General features: G+C 43.5%; 1 protein-coding gene across 4 annotated transcripts in view; it reads left to right on the forward strand.

Annotated features, from left to right (window-relative positions):
* The window catches only part of LOC125459308 (uncharacterized oxidoreductase YjmC-like), a 128343-nt gene extending 112278 nt beyond the window's left edge, over window positions 1-16065 (forward strand). For 3 of the 4 annotated variants that reach the window (XM_048545609.1, XM_059651875.1, XM_059651874.1), the window contains exons 6-11: window positions 1240-1338; window positions 2296-2431; window positions 7308-7426; window positions 10213-10308; window positions 11571-11681; window positions 15579-16065. In XM_048545609.1, the coding sequence (XP_048401566.1) occupies window positions 1240-1338; window positions 2296-2431; window positions 7308-7426; window positions 10213-10308; window positions 11571-11681; window positions 15579-15641 (624 nt within the window). In that variant the 3' untranslated portion in view covers window positions 15642-16065. The remainder of the gene's footprint in view (window positions 1-1239; window positions 1339-2295; window positions 2432-7307; window positions 7427-10212; window positions 10309-11570; window positions 11682-15578) is intronic. The other variant, XM_059651876.1, reaches the window with a different exon arrangement.
* Window positions 16066-18788: the final 2723 nt, after the last annotated feature.

Raw genomic sequence — 18788 nt, forward strand, 5'->3', positions numbered from 1 at the left:
AGGGGATCATTTGGGGTCTTCACAGCAGTCTGCAGCTTCTATGGTTACTACATTTGGTGCCAGCCCATGAGATTTAGCAAATTTGGTAACACATTTTGGTAGGTTGTAATTTGCAAGTTCTGGGGCAGCTGGTTCAGATCCCAATAACAATAAACTACATGAGCACTGATTATAGAGACCAGGAATGACCCAGCTATTAATCTCACTGTGCGAATTTAATCAGTCTCAGTGGTAGGACCAAGAATTAGATACCCATAGGCTAATAAACCCATAAACCAGCCAAGGTCTCAAGCACCAAGGAATATCCATTGGTCTCAGCAGCACAGCTCCTTGTGTAAAGATTTTAAGATGACCCCAGGTCTGCCCATGTTGGCATTCATTTACTATCGACAAAGGCCTTTGGGAGGAGTTGGAATGCAGCCGGTTTTGAGAGGTTTCATTCAGTTTAGGAGGGTCAGTGCCTGCAGGAGAGAATGACACTCGCCTGAAACTTTTGTTGATACTGTGCATCATAATCACTTCTGCGCTGGTCATATACTGATCATTTCCTGGCAATTCACAGCTCAGGTTTGGCCATTTGAGTTATTTTCTAATCAGTATCACCCCCTGCTGTTTTCTCACATTCTGCATATGTTTCCTTTCCCAAATCCTGTACTTATCCAATTCTGATGAAAATTATTATTTGACCCACTTCTATTGTTTCTCACAGAAATTTAAAAGCAAGCCATGAAGTACTTGAGAAAACATTCTTCTCACCTCCTCCGTTTGCCAGTTACCTTAAATCTGTGCCCTTTGGTTTCTCATTACTAATAATCTCAAAACTCTTTACTGTTTTGGATACCTTGATCAAATCTGTCCTGAATCTCACTCACTGCGCTAAGGCAAATTTTCCCAGTTTCTCTTCCCTCCATTTATCTGAAGTTCTTCACCCCTGGTACTATTCTAACAAAACTCCTGTGCATCTTCTTTGACATGCTTCCTGAAGGCAATTGCTCAGGACTGTACACAATATTCCAGCAGAGCCCAACAAGTGATTTATAAAAGTTTACCCCAAATTCTTGCTGTTGTTTGCTGTGGTTATATAAATAAAGGTCAGGATCCCTTTCACCTTTTGTTAAAAACAGCTTCCTCAACCTGCTCCTCCACCTCCAAAGGTTTATGTACAATTACCTGATAATTTTTTATTCCTACAGCCACTTTAAAATTGTACCTCATAACTAGTATTTACTTGTTTTCCAGTGTACTCTGGGGACCAATCCTATTAGTGTTGCTGCTCCAGCCCTGAATGGTGATAGCTTTGTTCTGGACATGGCCACGTCAGCGGTGGCTTTGGGAAAGGTACAAAGTTTCAATTTAGTCATATAGGTTAAACCACACATTGCTAAAACCTTATTCCATGCCTTAGTTTCCTCCAGCCTTGACCAATTAACTGTACTTCTGGCTATACTTCCACAATTCACAGAAATAACATGATTAGAAATTCTGCTGTCCATATCCTAACTCAAACTGAGCCCTTCCCAACCATTTACCCGTGTGCTTGCTGATTTACATTAACTCCTGCTCTGACTAAGCCTGGCAAAAAGAAATTCTCATCCCTTGCTGTTAAATACCTGTATCATCTCACCCTCCCTGTGTCTGTATTCTTTTACAGCCTCACAACACGCTGGGACCGATCCAAATCTTGTATCTTGGACACCTCTGATTTTATTTACAGTACTCATGGTTCGCTGGCCAGTTTGTGATGAAGAGTGACTCCACCAGTCTGTGTTCAATTCCCACACCAGCCAAGCTTGCCACGAAGGATTCTCCTCCTCAGCATCTCTCCATGTCTGAGGCGCACTGACCCTCAAGTTAAACCGCTACTAGTCATTTTTCTCTCTCTCTTTTTAATGAGCGGGCAGCCCTATGGTCTGTTAACACTCTGCTGCCTTTTCCTTTAGGGCTGTTCTGGTGTAGTGGTAGTGTCTGTACCTCTGAGCCAGGAAACCCAGGTTTAAATCCCTTGTTGCTCCCATCCCTGAACAGAGTGATTTGGGCGAAAAGATGTGGCCATGCCCTTATCTGTGTAAACCTGTCTGTCTCCATCACCTCCTGCAAAGTGTTTTTTTAAATCTTGATCATTAGCTTTGTTTTGTATTATCTGCCTGTATGTCCTCTTCTGTGCTTTGATGTAAAATGTTGTCTGATCACACTCCCCACAAAGTGCCATATGTTGTACAAACATGAATTGCTGTTGTTCCGTGACAGCAGTCTGCAAGCATATGTTTATGAACTGTTCAATCTCCATCGTTTTAGATAGAAGTACATCAAAGACATGGAAAGAAGATTCCAGTAGGATGGGGCTGTGATTCCAAAGGCAATGGTACCACTGATCCAGTGGAGGTTCTGAAGGGTGGAGGGCTACTGCCTCTGGGAGGAAATGAGGCTGCAGGTAAGAGATATCTACATTTACTTTTCTTTACATCAGTTTATTTATGATGAAGGATGTTGTTCAACCTCTTTAAATCCAAGTAGCCAGAGAGATTCTAACCACATGCGACTCTCCAGCACACACACCTCCAGTGTTTGAATGTTTTTTCTCAGTGACCATCATTGGACACAGTATTCAAGGTGTCTCCAACCAGTACTGGACACAGATTGTACTTTGCACCTCACTCCTGGACAACCCACTCAGTTACAGTGCCTAGCCCAGAGGTACACCACTTGTTTACAACACTTGAGATGTAAATTGACCAGATTTGAATTCCCCTGTTGTATTTTGATAGGTGATACCGGAGTTGGTATTAGAGCTGGACTGGTAAAGTTGGTATCAGGGAGTGACTTGCTCTGAAGTAGAGATATTCAGCAATACAGCCGGGGTGTTAGCAGGGGCCAGAACTTTAACTATGTCTGGTACACAGAGTAATTCTTAATATCATTTGGAGTGGACTGAATTAACTGAAGACTGACATCAATAATGATGAGATCTTGGAAGGATGTTAAGAAGAATCATCCAATCAACTCCTTTGCCTGAAGACATTTTTACATTTTATGATCGAATGTTCTCTATTCACTTCACTTGCTGTGTTACAGTGCAGTTGAGAATGGAGATGTTTTTCCTCCCATTAGGTACATGGTTGTCCACTACCGTGCTCAACTGGATGCAGTAAAGCTGCAGAGCTGAGCTCTGAGCGGTCTGTTGTGGAACTGTTAAGTGATGTTTCTAACAAAGTAGCCCTTTATTGACTCCTGTCAGCATCTCATTCTGTTAACAGGATGTTAAATGCCTAGGAGTTGAAGGCAACAGGTATTGAAAGGTATGCAAAAAGCATATTCATATTTTAAGGAAATGACAGAATATTCAAATATGTATAGAGTCAGCGAGGTAAGTTTTATGGTGTATGGTTGGTTAAAATAAAGCAATAATTTAGAAATGTATACTTGAACTTTGTCTAAGGTATTTAACTTCCAATGAGTAACAGCACCACTAGGTTCATACATCATTCTAGGATATGCCTGGCTCTGCATCTTCAATGGTCACTGTTGAACTAGAAGTGCTGATGATGGTGAGGAGAGAAAGATGCTGGAAGATGATGTTGCAAATTATAGTGCAATACAATTCTGCTGATAGTGATACCCCACAGCCCCTTTTTAAATAAAAGAATTACCTACTTGCGGGGCATGGGCATCACTGGCTGAGTAGCATTTACTGCCTGTCCCTAATGAATTGGTGGTAGTGATCAACTTTCTTGAACCACTGCAGTCTATGTGCTGTAGGCAGACCCACAATGTCATTAGAATTTTGACACAGTAACAGTCAAGAAATGCCAACATGTTTCCAAATCAGGATGGTGTGTGTTTTGGAGAGGAACTTGCAGGTGTTGCCATGTATCTGCTAATTTCATACAAGCTGAGGACATTATTTTCCGCATATTGAATCTTCATCTTCCCATGCATTTTACGTTTGATTTGGATTCAGATAATGTTTCTACATTGCATTTTAAGATAATGTAGTCTCTACATTGCAGCTGCTGTGATCGCCTGACCACAGATTAAAGTCAATCCAGAGGATTCATACGTAAGACACTCCATCAGTTGGTTGAAATAGTAATTTTGGTGCAAGAGCAGTGAAACCTAACAACGGAGTCAGTTATGAAATCTGCATTTCTGGTTTAATTCATACTTGTAGAACGAGTTCACACATTGGGAGTTGAAAGGTTACCTGCAGACTATTCAGCTTAGGAAAGGAGCTGAACTTAAGAATATACAAATGAGCACTATTTTAGTAGCTTGCTTAGCAGAGCAGAGAGACAAAGTAGAATGGATTTATAAAAACTCAATCTAGAAGACTTGCTTTGTATCTCTCCTTGTGTTTTATCATTTCTCGAAAGAAGTGCTCAGCAAACAAGCAACTTGGGAAAACAGCCACTCACCAAAACCTCCAGCATAAATTTCACTACTGTCAAAGCAGAAAGGAAACTGGCTCAGAGTCAGGTTTCAATCTCACAGCTGAAAGAGTGTATGAATTTGAAACAGCATCTGCTTTATCTTCATGTTTATAGTATACCTCCTCCCCCGTTTTTGAACTTATTACCAGTGTTTGTGTGTGTGCTTGATGTTGAATTTTATTATTGTTCTTGGGGTCAAGAAATTTACTTGGAAATTTATTGCCTACATCTTGACTCAACGTCACCTTGGAATTGCCTCCTTCATTTTGTTTTAACAAACCTTTCATTGAAATGTCATAGTTGTGTGCTATTTATCACAACAACAACGGAGTTAAAAACAGGAGAGGGAATATAACAGGTGGAGAGGGTCAAAAGTTTTAAAACTAAAAAGTACTGAGATAGAAATGAACCTGAAGCAAATTTTTATTAATTGCTGGTATTTTGCCAAATGACATGGTCATCAAAACAAAGTGAGAGTAAGCAAATATAAGCCAGACAGATAGCAAGAGCTGTAGATGCTGGAGTCAGAGTCAACGCAGTGTGCAGCTGGAGGAACACAACAGATCAGGCAGCATTAGAGGGGTAGGAAAGTCGACATTTCGTGTCGGGACCCTTTTTCAATCCCGACCCAAAGTGTTGACTTTCTTGCTCCTCTGATGCTGCCTGACCTGCTGTGTACCTCTACCTCTGCACTATGTTGACAGTTAATATAAGCCAGGGTTCTGTGGCCATTTGAAATTCATGACAACACTAATACAGGATGATGTAGGATAGCAGCATACATCCAAAATTTGCACACTCAGGTGGAATTTATTACTTACATTTAAGGGGTTCTTTATTTTTAAAAGCAGGAACATTTTTGTTATTTTTAAATGCTGTAGAAGAGCAGCATTCTTTAATTTTTCTTTATGCAATTGTCTTCTAAACCATTGCTTTTCCTGGAAATATGAAATTTCTCACTGGTCTACAGTTTCACAGATGGCTACCTCCCTAGCTGCCTCACCCAATAAATATTTTGTGCTCCAGATCACACCCTAATCCTGTACATGTCATGAAGTACCTTGACATGTTCAACTAAATTCAAGACAATGTATAAATGTAAGGGAGAGAGTGTCCCACAGTTTCGACCCAGTGATAATGAAGAAACGGTGAAACATTTCCAAGTCTCGATGGTGAGTAGCTTGGAGAAGAAACTGCAGTTGGTGGTGTGCCAATGTATCTGCTACCCTTGTCCTTCTAGATGGAAGAGGTCATGGGTTTGGAAGGTGCTGTCTAAGGAGGCTTGCTGAAATTCTGTAGTACAGCTTGTAGATAGTATACACTGCAGCTCTTGAGCATCAGGTTTGCGGGGAATGAATGTTTGTGGATATGTTGCCAATCAAGCAGGCTGCTGGGTGGTTCAAGCTTTGAGTACTTATGGAGCTGCAATCATCCAGGCAAGTGAGATTTTCATCACTCAGCGGCTTGCGCATTGTACGCGATGGACATATCTTGGGGAATCAGGAGGTGGGTTACTCACTGCAGTGTTCATAGCCTCTGACCTGCTCTTGTAGCCACACAGCAAGTCCAGTTCAGTTTCTGATCAGTGGTAACTCCCAAGATATTGATAGTGATGACGGTGCTGTACATGTCAATGGGTGATGCTTAGATGCACTCTTGACATTCAGTTTTGATTTGCTAGATCAATCCTGTGTCCTCTAAATGGAGGTAAGTTCTTGTCAGCACGAGCACTATGCTGTGGTTACTCTGTGGATAAAAGAGTTTCCGAAAAGGTTGCTTGCTTGTGTTCATTCACTGATCACCTGCAACAGTCTCCACATGAAACATTCAGGATTTGTAACAATGGTACCACTACTGAATAATTCTTGATGATGGGCATTGAGGTCCCACCCAGGGTGGATCTGTGCCTCAGGGCTTCCTCCAAGTCTTGTTCATTGTGGAAGAAAACCAATCCGTCAGTTCAGAGGGTTGAACCTGCCTGTGGATTAGGAGGCATTCAGAGATGGTGGCTAACCATGAGTTCTGGGCTTTGCCATTCACTAGAACACTGTACCTTTGGTAGTAAATGCAGGAAGCCGTTCAATGCAGACAAACTAATACTTATTAAAAACCCAGAGAACTGTGGATGCTATAAATCAGGAACAAAAACAGAAGCAGAAGTTGCTGGAAAAGCTCAGCAGGTCTGGCAGCATCTGTGAGGAAAAATCAGTTAATGTTTCGGGTCCGGTGACCCTTTATCAGAACTTCCATGGTTCTGAAGAAGGGCCACTAGACCTGAAACATTAACTCTGATTTTTGTTCGCAGATGCTGCCAGACCTGCTGAGTTTTCCCAGCAACATCTGTTGTTGTTCTTGAAACTAATATTTATCACTGACTTAAAAACAGATACTTGGCAACATGGCAAAGTGGGAGTGACTAGCTGATCTGTCCTTCAATATTCCTTGGTTCTAAGATCCATTTAGGGTCACCGATTGCAGATTGAGCCCGGGCATATTCCCTTCCAAGGACAGTTAGCCCACTCACACTCATGGGGGCTAGTGTGCAAACAGTGACAAGTTGATGAACTCCTGCAGGTATCCACTATTCAGTGAGAGAACTCCCTACTTCGAGAAGGAGGGGGTGGAATGGGTGGAAGGAATGGGGCAGCTGGAGGTGAAAGAAAAGAGGATAAGAACAGAGGAACAATGGGATTGGAGAGAAGGAGTGGAAAGAAGGAGAGGGGCAGGAAGGACGAGAGGTGAAGGTAGAAATGAAAGGTGGAGGAGCAAGAGAAGGATAGGGAAGCAAAGAGAGAGCGAGAGAGGGTTGATCCAGCTGACTGGTTGAGTGCTATTACTGGCTAATCCTTATTTGCACTGGAAGCTGTGTTCTCTTTTCAGGTGGTTACAAAGGATATGGACTGAGTCTGATGGTAGAAGTATTCGGTGGCATACTGTCAGGATCTCTATACAGTGAAAACATTCGTCCCTGGAAGGAGACAAACAGGGTGGCCAATCTGGTGAGGACTCACTTTTTCTGCATTTAATAATTGTACTCATCATATTGAATATAAACTCACACTGCTCCAGACTGAATGCATTGCTGCATCTTCCACTCATCCTTGAATATTCATACCAAATTCATCCACTCTGTTACACTAACTCTCTCCCTCATTCCGAACCCCTCTATTCTTGACAAATACAAAACTCTTGGCATCACTGAACCTAAAGGAAGCAACATGTAATTTAATTTTTCACTTTAATGCTGAGTATTATTAATTTTTAATTGCTTATCCCTCATCCTTCCTTCACTTAATCTCCATTCCTCACTGTCCCTCACCCTTCCTTCCTTTATCTCCATCCCTCACCCTTTCTTCCTTCACTTTATCTCTATCTTGCACTCTCCTGTCCCTCACTATTTCCCCAATCTCTTCATTATCCCTCTCCCTGCTGTCTCCTTCTCTCCCAGTCTCCATTGTTTTCTACTTGTCTTAAGTCTGAATCATTGATATATGCCATGAGAAAATGGGGACCCGGCACTGACCCCTGCAAAACCCCAAATGGAAACACCCTTCCAATCAGAAAAACACCATTGACCATAGCCCTTTGCTTCTTGCCATTGAGTCAATTTTGAATCCAAGTTCCTTTTATCCTTGGATCTTGTGAGCTATTAACTTATTAAACAATTTACCTTGTCAAAAACCTCACTAAAATCCAAGTATGGACTGTCAAATGTGTGCCCTCATCAGCCTTTCTTGTTGTCACAAAACTTATAATCAGGTTAAACAAATATGGAGGAGGTGAGAATGAAGGATAGGGAGAGAGCAAGGTAGAGGGCTTGTATGAGAATGTTACTGGCTCTGGACTGAGAAATTAGGAGTGAGAGATGAGCTGAATTTAACCAAAAATTGGTTAAGTATTAGTTTTGGTGATTTTTATGGAGGGTTTCTCTCTGTAAACCTTAGTGTGAGAAAACTTGCTATCTGCCCAAACTCAACTTGTTACCTGTGCACTGTGCCCCAATGGCACAATGTTCATTTGTATCTTGCCAGTCATCATAGGTGGAGATACTGGCCACTATCATTGTCCCCTGGGATTCCTGGTGTCAGCAGATTTTTAACGTCCAACCATCCACCTGGTCAAGCACAGAGAGTCAGCCGCTACCCAGAACAGTTCTTGTCAATTATCCCTGACATAGGCATCCCGCTTTTTTGACAGGTCCTGGTGGGTGGACGGTGCGTGCGACCTCATGCTCCCACGAGGAGCTCAAACAGTTCATCAAATTTACCAACACCTTCCACCTCAACCTCAAGTTCACCTGGACCATCTCGAACACATCCCTCACGTTCCTGGACCTCTCTGTCTCCATTGCAGGCAACCACCTAGAAACTGATATCCATTTCAAGCCCACTGACTCCCACAGCTACCTAGAATACACCTCCTCCCACCCACCTTCCTGCAAACATTCCATCCCCTCCGCCACATCTGCTCCCAGGATGAGGCATTCCACTCCCATACATCCCAGATGTCCTTGTTCTTCAAGGACCGCAACTTCCTCCCTGCAGTGGTCGAGAACACCCTCGACCGTGTCTCCCGCATTTCCCACAACTCATCCCTCACAATAACTGCAATATTTGCAGTCCCTGCAATAACTGCCAAAAGAGAATCCCCCTTATCCTCACATACCATCCCACCAACCTCCAGATCCAGCGTATCATCCTCTGACACTTCCACCATCTGCAATCCGACCCCACCACTAAAGACATTTTTCTATCCCCACCCTTATCTGCTTTCCAGGGGGACCACTCTCTCCGTGACTCCCTTGTCTGCTCCACACTCCCCCCCCCAACCCCACCACACCTGGCACCTTCTCCTGCAAGCGCAGGAAGTGCTACACTTGCCCCCACACCTCCTCCCTCACCCCCGTCCCATGAAGACTTTCCATATTAAGCAGATGTTCACCTGCACATCTGCCAATATTGTATACTGCATCCGCTGTACCCATTCTGGCCTCCTCTACATTGGGAAAACCAAGCGGAGTCTTGGGGACCGCTTTGCAGAACACCTACACTCGGTTCGCAATAAACAACTGCACCTCCCAGTCGCAAACCATTTCAACTCCCCCTCCCATACTTTAGATGACATGTCCATCATGGGCCTCCTGCAGTGCCACAATGATGCCACCCGAAGGTTGCAGGAACAGCAACTCATATTCCACTTGGGAACCCTGCAGCCCAATGGTATCAATGCGGATTTCACCAGCTTCAAAATCTCCCCTTCCCCCCACTGTATCCCAAAATCAGCCCAGCTCATCCCTGCCTCCCTAACTTGTTCTTCCTCTCACCTATCCCCTCCTCCCACTTCAAGCCGCACCACCATCCCCTCCCTACTAACCTGATCCCGCCCCCTTGACCTGTCCGTCCTCCCCGGACTGACCTATCCCCTCCCTACCTCCCCACCTACACTCACCTCTACTGGCTCCATTCCCGCCCCTTTAATTTGTCTGTCTCCTCTCCACCTATCTTCTCCTCTGTCTGTCTTCAATCTGCCTCCCCCTCTCTCCCTATTTATTTCAGAACCCTCTCCCCATCCCCCTCTCTGATGAAGGGTCTAGGCCCGAAACGTCAGCTTTTGTGCTCCTGAGATGCTGCTTGGCCTGCTGTGTTCATCCAGCCCCACACTTTGTTATCTCCCATGCTCTGTGTGCCTGCCCCTTTTCAATGATTTTATATTGATGTATATTCCAAAGTTCAGCAGTGAATGTTATGACTAACCTTTGAGCCCTTATGCTCACTTTCTCTTTCAGGGACAATGTTTCATTGCCATAAATCCAAATTGCTTTGCTTCAGGCTTTGAGGAAAGAATGTCAGACTTACTTAAGATACACAGATCACTGGAACAAGTGAGTATGACTACTGTCAACAACAACAACTTCAACAAAGTTGCTGGAAAAGCTCAGCAGGTCTGGCAGCACCTGTGATGGAAAAAAAACAGGGTTCACATTTCGGGTCCAGTGGCCCTTCCTCAGAACCTTGCCCCGTTCTGAGGAAGGGTCACCGGTCCCAGAATGTTAGCTCTGTTTTATTGTTCACAGATGCTGCCAGACCTGCTGAGCTTTTCCAGCAACTTTGTTTGCGTTCCTGATTTACAGCATCCGCAGTTCTTTAGGTTTTTATTTCGTATAACTACTGCCTTGTATAACTGATTAACTTCTATTGGCCGTCATCAATTAACTTTCTGTACGGGCATGAGTTACAAAATATTATTGTACAATTACAACACATAATCAGGAACACTAATGGGATGCCAGCCTTTATTATGAGAGGAATTTAACATAAAAGTAAGGACATTACACGTCAGGTACACAAGGCATAAAACCATAAAGACATAGGAGCAGAAATTAGGCCATTCAGCCTATTGAGTCTGCTCTGCCATTCAATCATGGCTGATGAGTTTCTCAACCCTATTCTCCCGCCTTCTCCCCTATAACCTTTGATCCCCTGGACAATCAAGAACAAATATCTCAAATATTGTGTGCACTTTTGGTCTTCTTATTTAAGGGAGGATCCAAATGTGTAAGAGGCAGTTCAGATGCGGATTTGTCACAAATATAAACAGAAATTGCTGGACAAGTTCAGCGGGCCTGGCACCTTCTGTGGAGAGAGATCAGAGTTAATGTTTTGGATCCAGTGAACCTTCCTCAGAACCTTCTTTCAGTTTTTACTAGATTGCTACCCAGAATGAGCAAGTCATCTTTTGAGGAAAGTTTGACAAACTGGACATGAATCACAAAAGGGACAACACAGTCGCTGAGTGGGTGGCACTGCTGCCTCACAGCGCCAGGGACCCAGTTCAATTCCAACCTCAGCAACTGGCTGTGCGGAGTTTGAACGTTCTCCCCATGTCTATGTGGGTTTCTGCCGGCTGCTCTGGTTTCATCCCACCGTCCAGCGGTATACAGGCCAAGTGGTTTGGCCGTGCTAAGTTGCCCATAATGTCCAGGAATGTTCAGTCTCGGTGGATTAGCCTTGCGAGGATAGTGTGAGGGAGTGGGACTGGATGGGATGCTCTTCAGAGGGTCTGAATGGGCTCTTTCTGCGCTATTAGGAGTTTACATCCAATTTTACATTAAACTCTGGTACAAATTTGCTTAAACTTTCACAGAGTGAACCTGGCCTTCCTGTCCTGGTCCCTGGAGACCCAGAAGTCCTGCATATCACAGAGTGTGAACATCACGGTGGCATTCCATACCACGTCAATGTTATCAATTTCATGGTGAGAGTCCAGCCACAACTCAGCTGCTCTGTCATTCAGTCAGTAAACAGCTGAGTGCCAAACTTTAGAAAGATGCAGAGATGTTAGCTGGGAGTGCAGGGTGGTGAATATTGTATTTGTGGTTCACTAGAATCATAAATAGAACATAAGGTCGATGGGGACAAACTTGCATTGACAATAATAATTGCGCATCTTCTCAGCTCCACAGTCAGTCCTAGACTCCACTCTAGCTCCCACCTCTGGGTCACGTGAGCCATTCTTTTAAAGGGGAAACACACACCCAATGAGATACATAACAGTGGGAGAGAGACTTTTACACTCAGAACTGCTGAGTTTGACTAGACAGGACTGCTAAAGGATAACTCAGTGATAAACCAGGGAGAGGCACTAAAAATTGAGATCCTTAGGGCACACAGCAGACATACTCCCTCCAAAGATAAGAATGGTACTCCTAAACCTAGACCTGCATGGCTGAATGGAAAAATACAGGGGAAGATTAAATAGAAAAAGAAAGCTTATGATTGGCACAAAAAAACTCAACGCTGCAGATAGCTTAGAGGAGTAGACAAAGTGCAGGGATCAAGTAAAGAAAGAATTAAGGAAATCAGAGAGGGCAAGAAAATATTAGCAAGCAAGATAGAGTAGTACTCAAAGAATTTTTACCAATATGTAAACTGTTAAAGGGAAGTTTAGGAACAGATAGGACCTATCAGAGATGAAGAAGGCAACTTGTTTGAAGATGCAGAGGAAAATGTAAGAATTTTAAATGAATTTTTGGTCTCCATATTCACAAAGAAAAGGGATAATGTGAAAATAGTGATGCAAATGGAGCAGTGTGAAATATTATAATGAGAGAGGAAGTGTTCGAGGAATTGGAATTCTTGAAAGCGGATAAGTCACCAAGGCTGGATGGATTGTTCACTAAGACATTGAAGGAGGACCGGGAGGGAATAGCAGATGCTCTGAAGATTATTTTCTAATCTTCACTCGACACAGGTGAGATGCCAGATGATAGGATGAATGCAAATGTGGCTCCGTTGTTTATAAAGGGTACAAAGGAAATGCCAAGCGTTTGTAAGCCAGTTAGCCTACTTAAGTGGTAGGCAACTTTATTAGAACCAGTCCTGAGAAATTGGATAAATTGTCAGTTAGAAAGGAAAGAATTAGTCAGGATAGTCAGCATGGCTTTGTTGAGGGAACATCATGCATCTCCACGGAATTCCTAATTAAATATGAACATAAATGACGTTACTGAATAGACATTAGTAGAATTTACACATCAATGTCCAAGGAAGTTAACGCCTGAAGACTGTGAAGTTTCCTGACTGCTTTTTTCACACTGAACCAAAGGTAAGATAAAGCTTCAATGGTTACTGTCAACTTCCCTTTGTATCACAATGGTGACCAAATCCAAATTAGATCTCAGAAATGTTAACCTACGACACAGAATGTGGAATCAATATGAACAAATCTTATTTGAAACGTTATGAGCAGCCAGATGGTAGGACATGTACATTCTATTTAAAAGATCAGCTAAGAGCTATTGCAGGCAGATTCATCAGTTGTCACTCATACTGAGAATCTAATTCTGAAATGAGCTGCAGGTTATCAGCAGTCGAAGTATTTAAATATTCAAAGTGTCCAAAGATCACCTTAGAGCCTATTTCCCGGATATTTCAGCACAAGAAATCTCATGACCTGCTGTAAATCCTTTTCCTTTATAAAACCCTTACTTCTGAAACATGTGATAGGATGTGTTAAGATGATGCCTGAAAGGGGTGACGCTATACTACACTTCTCACTGTATTTCTCACACGCATGATACTAAATAAATCAAACATGTGTGAAAGGAACAGTGTGTGATAGAACCTGAGTCTGAAAGGACCTGTATGAGACAGGGTCTGTGTGTGATGCATCTGTGTATGTGACTGGGTCTGTGTACATGACTGGGTCTGTGTATAACTTGGTCTGTGTGTGACTGGGTCTGTATGTGTAACAGGATCTGTGTATGTGATGGTCTGTGTATGTATCTGGGTTTGTGTGTATGACAGGGTCTGTGTGTGTTACAGGATCTATGTATGTGACTGGGTCTGTGTATAACTTGGTCTGTAATGTGACTGGGTCTGTGTATAACTTGGTCTGTGTGTGCCTGGTTCTGTGTGTGAAAAGCCTGTGTGTAACTCAGTCTGTATCACTGGGTTTGTATGCGTGACTGGATCTGTGTATAACTTGGTCTGTGTGTGCCTGGTTCTGTGTGTGAAAAGCCTGTGTGTAACTCAGTCTGTATCACTGGGTTTGTATGCGTGACTGGATCTGTGTATAACTTGGTCTGTGTGTGACTGGGCCTGTATATAACTTTGTGTGTGAGTGGGTTTGTGTATAACTTGGTCTGTGTGTGATTGGATCTGTGTGTGACTGGATCTGTGTATGACTGGGTCTGTGTGTGACTGGGCCTGTATGTGTGACTGGGTCTGTCTATAACTTTGTGTGTGATTGGGTTTGTGTATAAGTGGGTCTGTGTGTGAGTGGATTTGTGTCTAACTTGGTCTGCGTGTGATTGGATCTGTGTGTGACTGGATCTGTGTATGACAAGGTCTATGTGTGACTGGGCCTGCATGTGTGACTGGGTCTGTGTATAACTTGGTCTGTATGTGACTGGGTCTGTGTATAACTTTGTGTGTGATTGGGCTTGTGTGTGAGTGGGTTTGTGTATAACTTGGTCTGTGTGTGATTGGATCTGTGTGTGACTGGATCTGTGTATGGCAGGGTCTGTGTGTGACTGGGACTGCATGTGTGACTGGGTCTGTGTGTCACTGGGTCTGTATGTGTGACTGGGCCTGTGTATAACTTGATCTGGGTGTAACTGGGTCTGTATGTGTGACTGGATCTATATGTGTGAGTGGGTCTGTGTATAACTTGATCTGTGTGTACCTGGGTCTGTGTGTCACTGGGTCTGTATGTGTGACTGGGTCTGTGTATAACTTGATCTGGGTGTAACTGGGTCTGTATACGTCACTGGGTCTGTGTGTGATGGAGTCTATGTGTGAAAGGCCCTGCAATGTGTCTTCGTCATCTTGAGACACGACGCAAATGTGAGGGACACAGTCTGTGACGGGGCCACATATGATGAAGCTGCATGTGACAAGCCAGACATGTGACAGGGTCTTCATGTGATGCAGTCTGTGTGTGACAGGGCCAGCCTGTGAAAGGATCCTGATGTGACATGGTCTGAATGTGACAGGCTGCGTTTGATAGGGATTCATATGTGACCAAGCGCTATGTGAGACAAAGACCACTGGTAATAGAATAGAATCATCCTTTATTGTCACGTTTGCTCAAATAATTGAAGTGAAAAGTTTGTAATGTCACCTCTCGGAACCATTTTAGGTACAGGGTGTTGGTATAGAATTGAAATAGTTAAAAAGGAGACTTGCATGGGATTACAGCATTTAAATAGTCCAGAATGAGAATAAAAAGTGCCTTTCGAGGACTCAAGCTATAATCCTTTTGTCACTGAGTACATGCCTGCTGGGCTTCAGAACACGAGAGCACGCTGCCTCCACATGCTGACCTTTGTCCAGGACTCACCTCCAGGATTGGTTCCTCTCACCTCCAACCCTGGCCAGCGGCCGGCCTGGGCTTGCTCAGCTGCCCGCTCCAGGCTCCAGCTGTGACTCAGCTCCCCTCTTGACCTGCACTCACTCTGCGCCCTGCTCTGGGCTCTGGCAGTGGACTCACTTACAGGACTCAGCCTACGTGGCAACAGACATTAACTGTGACCAATCAGTAATAATCCTGTTGAGTTTGAATTGATGTTTAATAACACTTTATCCTTCAGATAAAGTGGAGAATTATTGTTCTGTGTTTTAATCAATCCTTTTTCCTAACACTGTTTAGAATTCAGTTGCAAAGGATCTTGGTGTCAACTTGATCCCCACCAATCGCACAATTGATCCCTGAGCGCCTGGTTCTAGATGTTGCATGGATGAATCAGCAAGGAGTGGCTTCAGGACTTACAGACAACGTACAATGCCTCAGGATTATACAGTTTGCATTTTAGCTCATTGTTTAATGTTGCAATTTCAATTAGGTGGAGATATAGTTTCAACACATTTAAGCCAAGGATTAAGGTGTTTCTTACGCTAAAACATTCTTCCTTAGCACAACATTAGGAAGTGACAAGGTTCCTACTTTCCCTTGAGGGAATGTGTGGATGAGTTGAGTGATATTCAGCAATAAGGTGCCCAACCTGAGCCCACACTTGATTGGTTTAAGTTTGGGACATGAATTGATGGGTCAGCAAACCTTTGGGGCTTAATAGGTATTTTAAAGCTGTTGCAATATTTGAATATAAATCATTTTAAAGGAGATATTTTATTCTGGGATTTGGGTTTGAAATTAAAGTTTCTACATTTTCTATAAAAGATTTTGCTTCCAGTTTCATCTGTCCTCACTTCACAAAAGGTTGATTGTCAGCTTTACCTGAGTGGGTAGCATTCTCACCACAGGGTCAAAGATATCATTGGTTTCAAGCCTCAACCCACAGTATTCAGCATGTCCTCTAGACTGATAGTAGAATTTGTTAGAGGGAAGGTTATGCTCTTGGAGAGTCAGTACTGTGTCAGTGCTGCATGTTCAGAAGAGCAACACTAAGGAATTGCTTTATTATTAGAGAGGCATGATGAGGAGAAAGCTATTGGAGGGGATGCTGCATTATCAGAGGGACAGAACTGAGAAGAGTATTGCTCGATTATAGGGTACATACTAAGAGGGCACTGCATTGTAAGACAGGCAGTACTGAGAGAGCACTACGTTCTGGGAGAGACATAACTGAGAGAGTTTCTGTGTTGGAGGGGGTATTGGAGCAGCACTGCACAATCAGGGAATTACTGAGAGAGTGCTGCACCATCCCAGTGATAGTGCAGGGTGTGTTGCAGGTCAGTGGCGGAATACCGAGGGCCAGTACTGAGGGAATGCTACATTATCAGGATAAGTACTGAAGGAGTGCTGCAGTGTGGGAGGCGTATTACTGAAGGAATGCAGCACAGTTGGAGGGACAGTAACAAAGAAGTGCTGCATTGTGAAATTGGCAGTTACAGAGGCTGTGCTCCACTGCCGGATGGAAGTACTGAAGGGATACGGCATTGTTGAAGGAGTCGCACTGAAGAAACAGTACAGAGAGTGTCATTATTGAGAAAGCTGTGAACTGTTGGAATGATGTCAGGTGAAGTGTATAAATAAATCCTTGTTTATCCTCTTAGAAAGAAGTAAATATGGAGTATTGAAAATGGGCAGAGGGGTTTTCCATACTTCCCTGGTAAACTTCCACGAACGTATGTAAAATATGTTTTTCATATTGTTCTTCTGGGATCTTGCTGTGCACAAATACTGTCAAATCCCTCACAATGCAATAATTATTCCTGTAAAATTACATCCTTAGCTGGCAAACACTGTTGAAATATGGGAATGGCTAATTATTGGGATTTTAAATCCCAATAATGAGGATTAATTCTTAGCATGGGTTTATGTTCATTGGTGTTTAATCCCAGCGAGGGATTTTAATCCCAGTAAAGGGGATATTCCCAATGAGCTGGATTTTCAGTGAGTGGGAAGTAATTCCCAGTCAGGAAGTTAATAAGTAGATGTGTGATTCACAAAGACCATGGTCATTTAGAGTAAGAGTGGATTGTTCCCAGTGAGAGTCATTTATTCCCAGTGAGGATGGTCATTTCCACCCAATGTAATTTATTCCCAATGAGGCTGGTTTATTCTCACTGACTGTGGTCTATTCCCATTGAGAGTGATAATTCCCAGTGAGAATAGTTTATTTCCAGTGATGGAGACTTATTCCTCGTGAGGCGGTAATCCCTAGTGAGGGAGATGCCTGTGAAGGGTCGGATTATTTTCAGTGAGATAGAGTCATACAGTCATGGAGCTGTACAGCACGGAAACAGACCCTTCGATTCAACTTGTCCACGCCAACCAGATATTCTAAATTAATGTAGTCCCATTTGCCAGCATTTGGCCCATATCCCTTTAAACCATTTCTATTCATACAACCATCCTGATACCTTTTAAATGCTATAATTGTACCAGCCTCCGCCACATCCTGTCTGGCAGCTCATTCCGTACACACACCACCCTCTATGTGAAAATGTTGCCCCTTAGGTTCCTTTTAAATCTTTCCCCTCTCACCTTAAACCCAGGCCCTCTAGTTTTGGACATCCCCACCCCAGGGAAAAAACCTTGGCTCGTCACCCTATCTCTGCCCCTCATGGTTTTATAAATCTCTATAAGCTCAGCCCTCAGCCTCCAACACTCCAGGGATAATAGCACTAGTCTATTCAGCCTCTCCCTATAGCTCAAACCCTCCAGCCCTGGCGACATCCTCGTAAACCTTTTGTGAACCTTTTCAAGTTTCACAACATGCTTCCTATAGCAGGGAGACCAAAATTGCATGCAATATTCTAATAGTGGCTTCATCAATGTCCAGTACAGCCACAACATGACCTTCCAACTCCTACACTTGATGCACTGGCCAATAAAGGCAAGCATACCAAACACTTTCTTTATTATCTTGTCTACCTGCAACTCCATTTTCAAGGAACTGTGAACCTGCACTCCAAGGTCTCTTTGTTCAGCAACACTCCCCAGTACCTTACCATGAAGTGTATAACTCCTGCCCTGATCTACCTTTCCAGAATGCAGCACCTCATATTTATCTAAATTAAACTCCATCTGCCACTCCTCGGCCCATTAGCCCATCTGCTCAAGATCCCGTTGTACTGTGATGTAACTTTCATCTTTGTCCACTACACCTCACTTTTGGTGTCATTTGCAAACTTACTAACTATATCTCCTTTGTTCACATCCAAATCATTTATACGAATGACAAAAAGCAGTGGACCCGGCACTGATCCCTGTGGCACACCGCTGGTCACAGGCTCCAGTCTGAAAAGCAACCCTCCACCAGCACCCTCTATCTTCCACCTTCGAGCCAGCTCAGTGTCCAAGAGGCAGGTTCTTGCTGTATTCCATGTGACTTAACCAATTGCTAGCCAGTGTACCATATTGAATGCCTTACTGAGGATCACATCACTGCACTGC

The sequence above is a fragment of the Stegostoma tigrinum genome, chromosome 17 (genome assembly GCF_030684315.1).
Source record: "Stegostoma tigrinum isolate sSteTig4 chromosome 17, sSteTig4.hap1, whole genome shotgun sequence".
In the NCBI taxonomy this organism is placed as follows: Eukaryota; Metazoa; Chordata; class Chondrichthyes; order Orectolobiformes; family Stegostomatidae; genus Stegostoma; species Stegostoma tigrinum.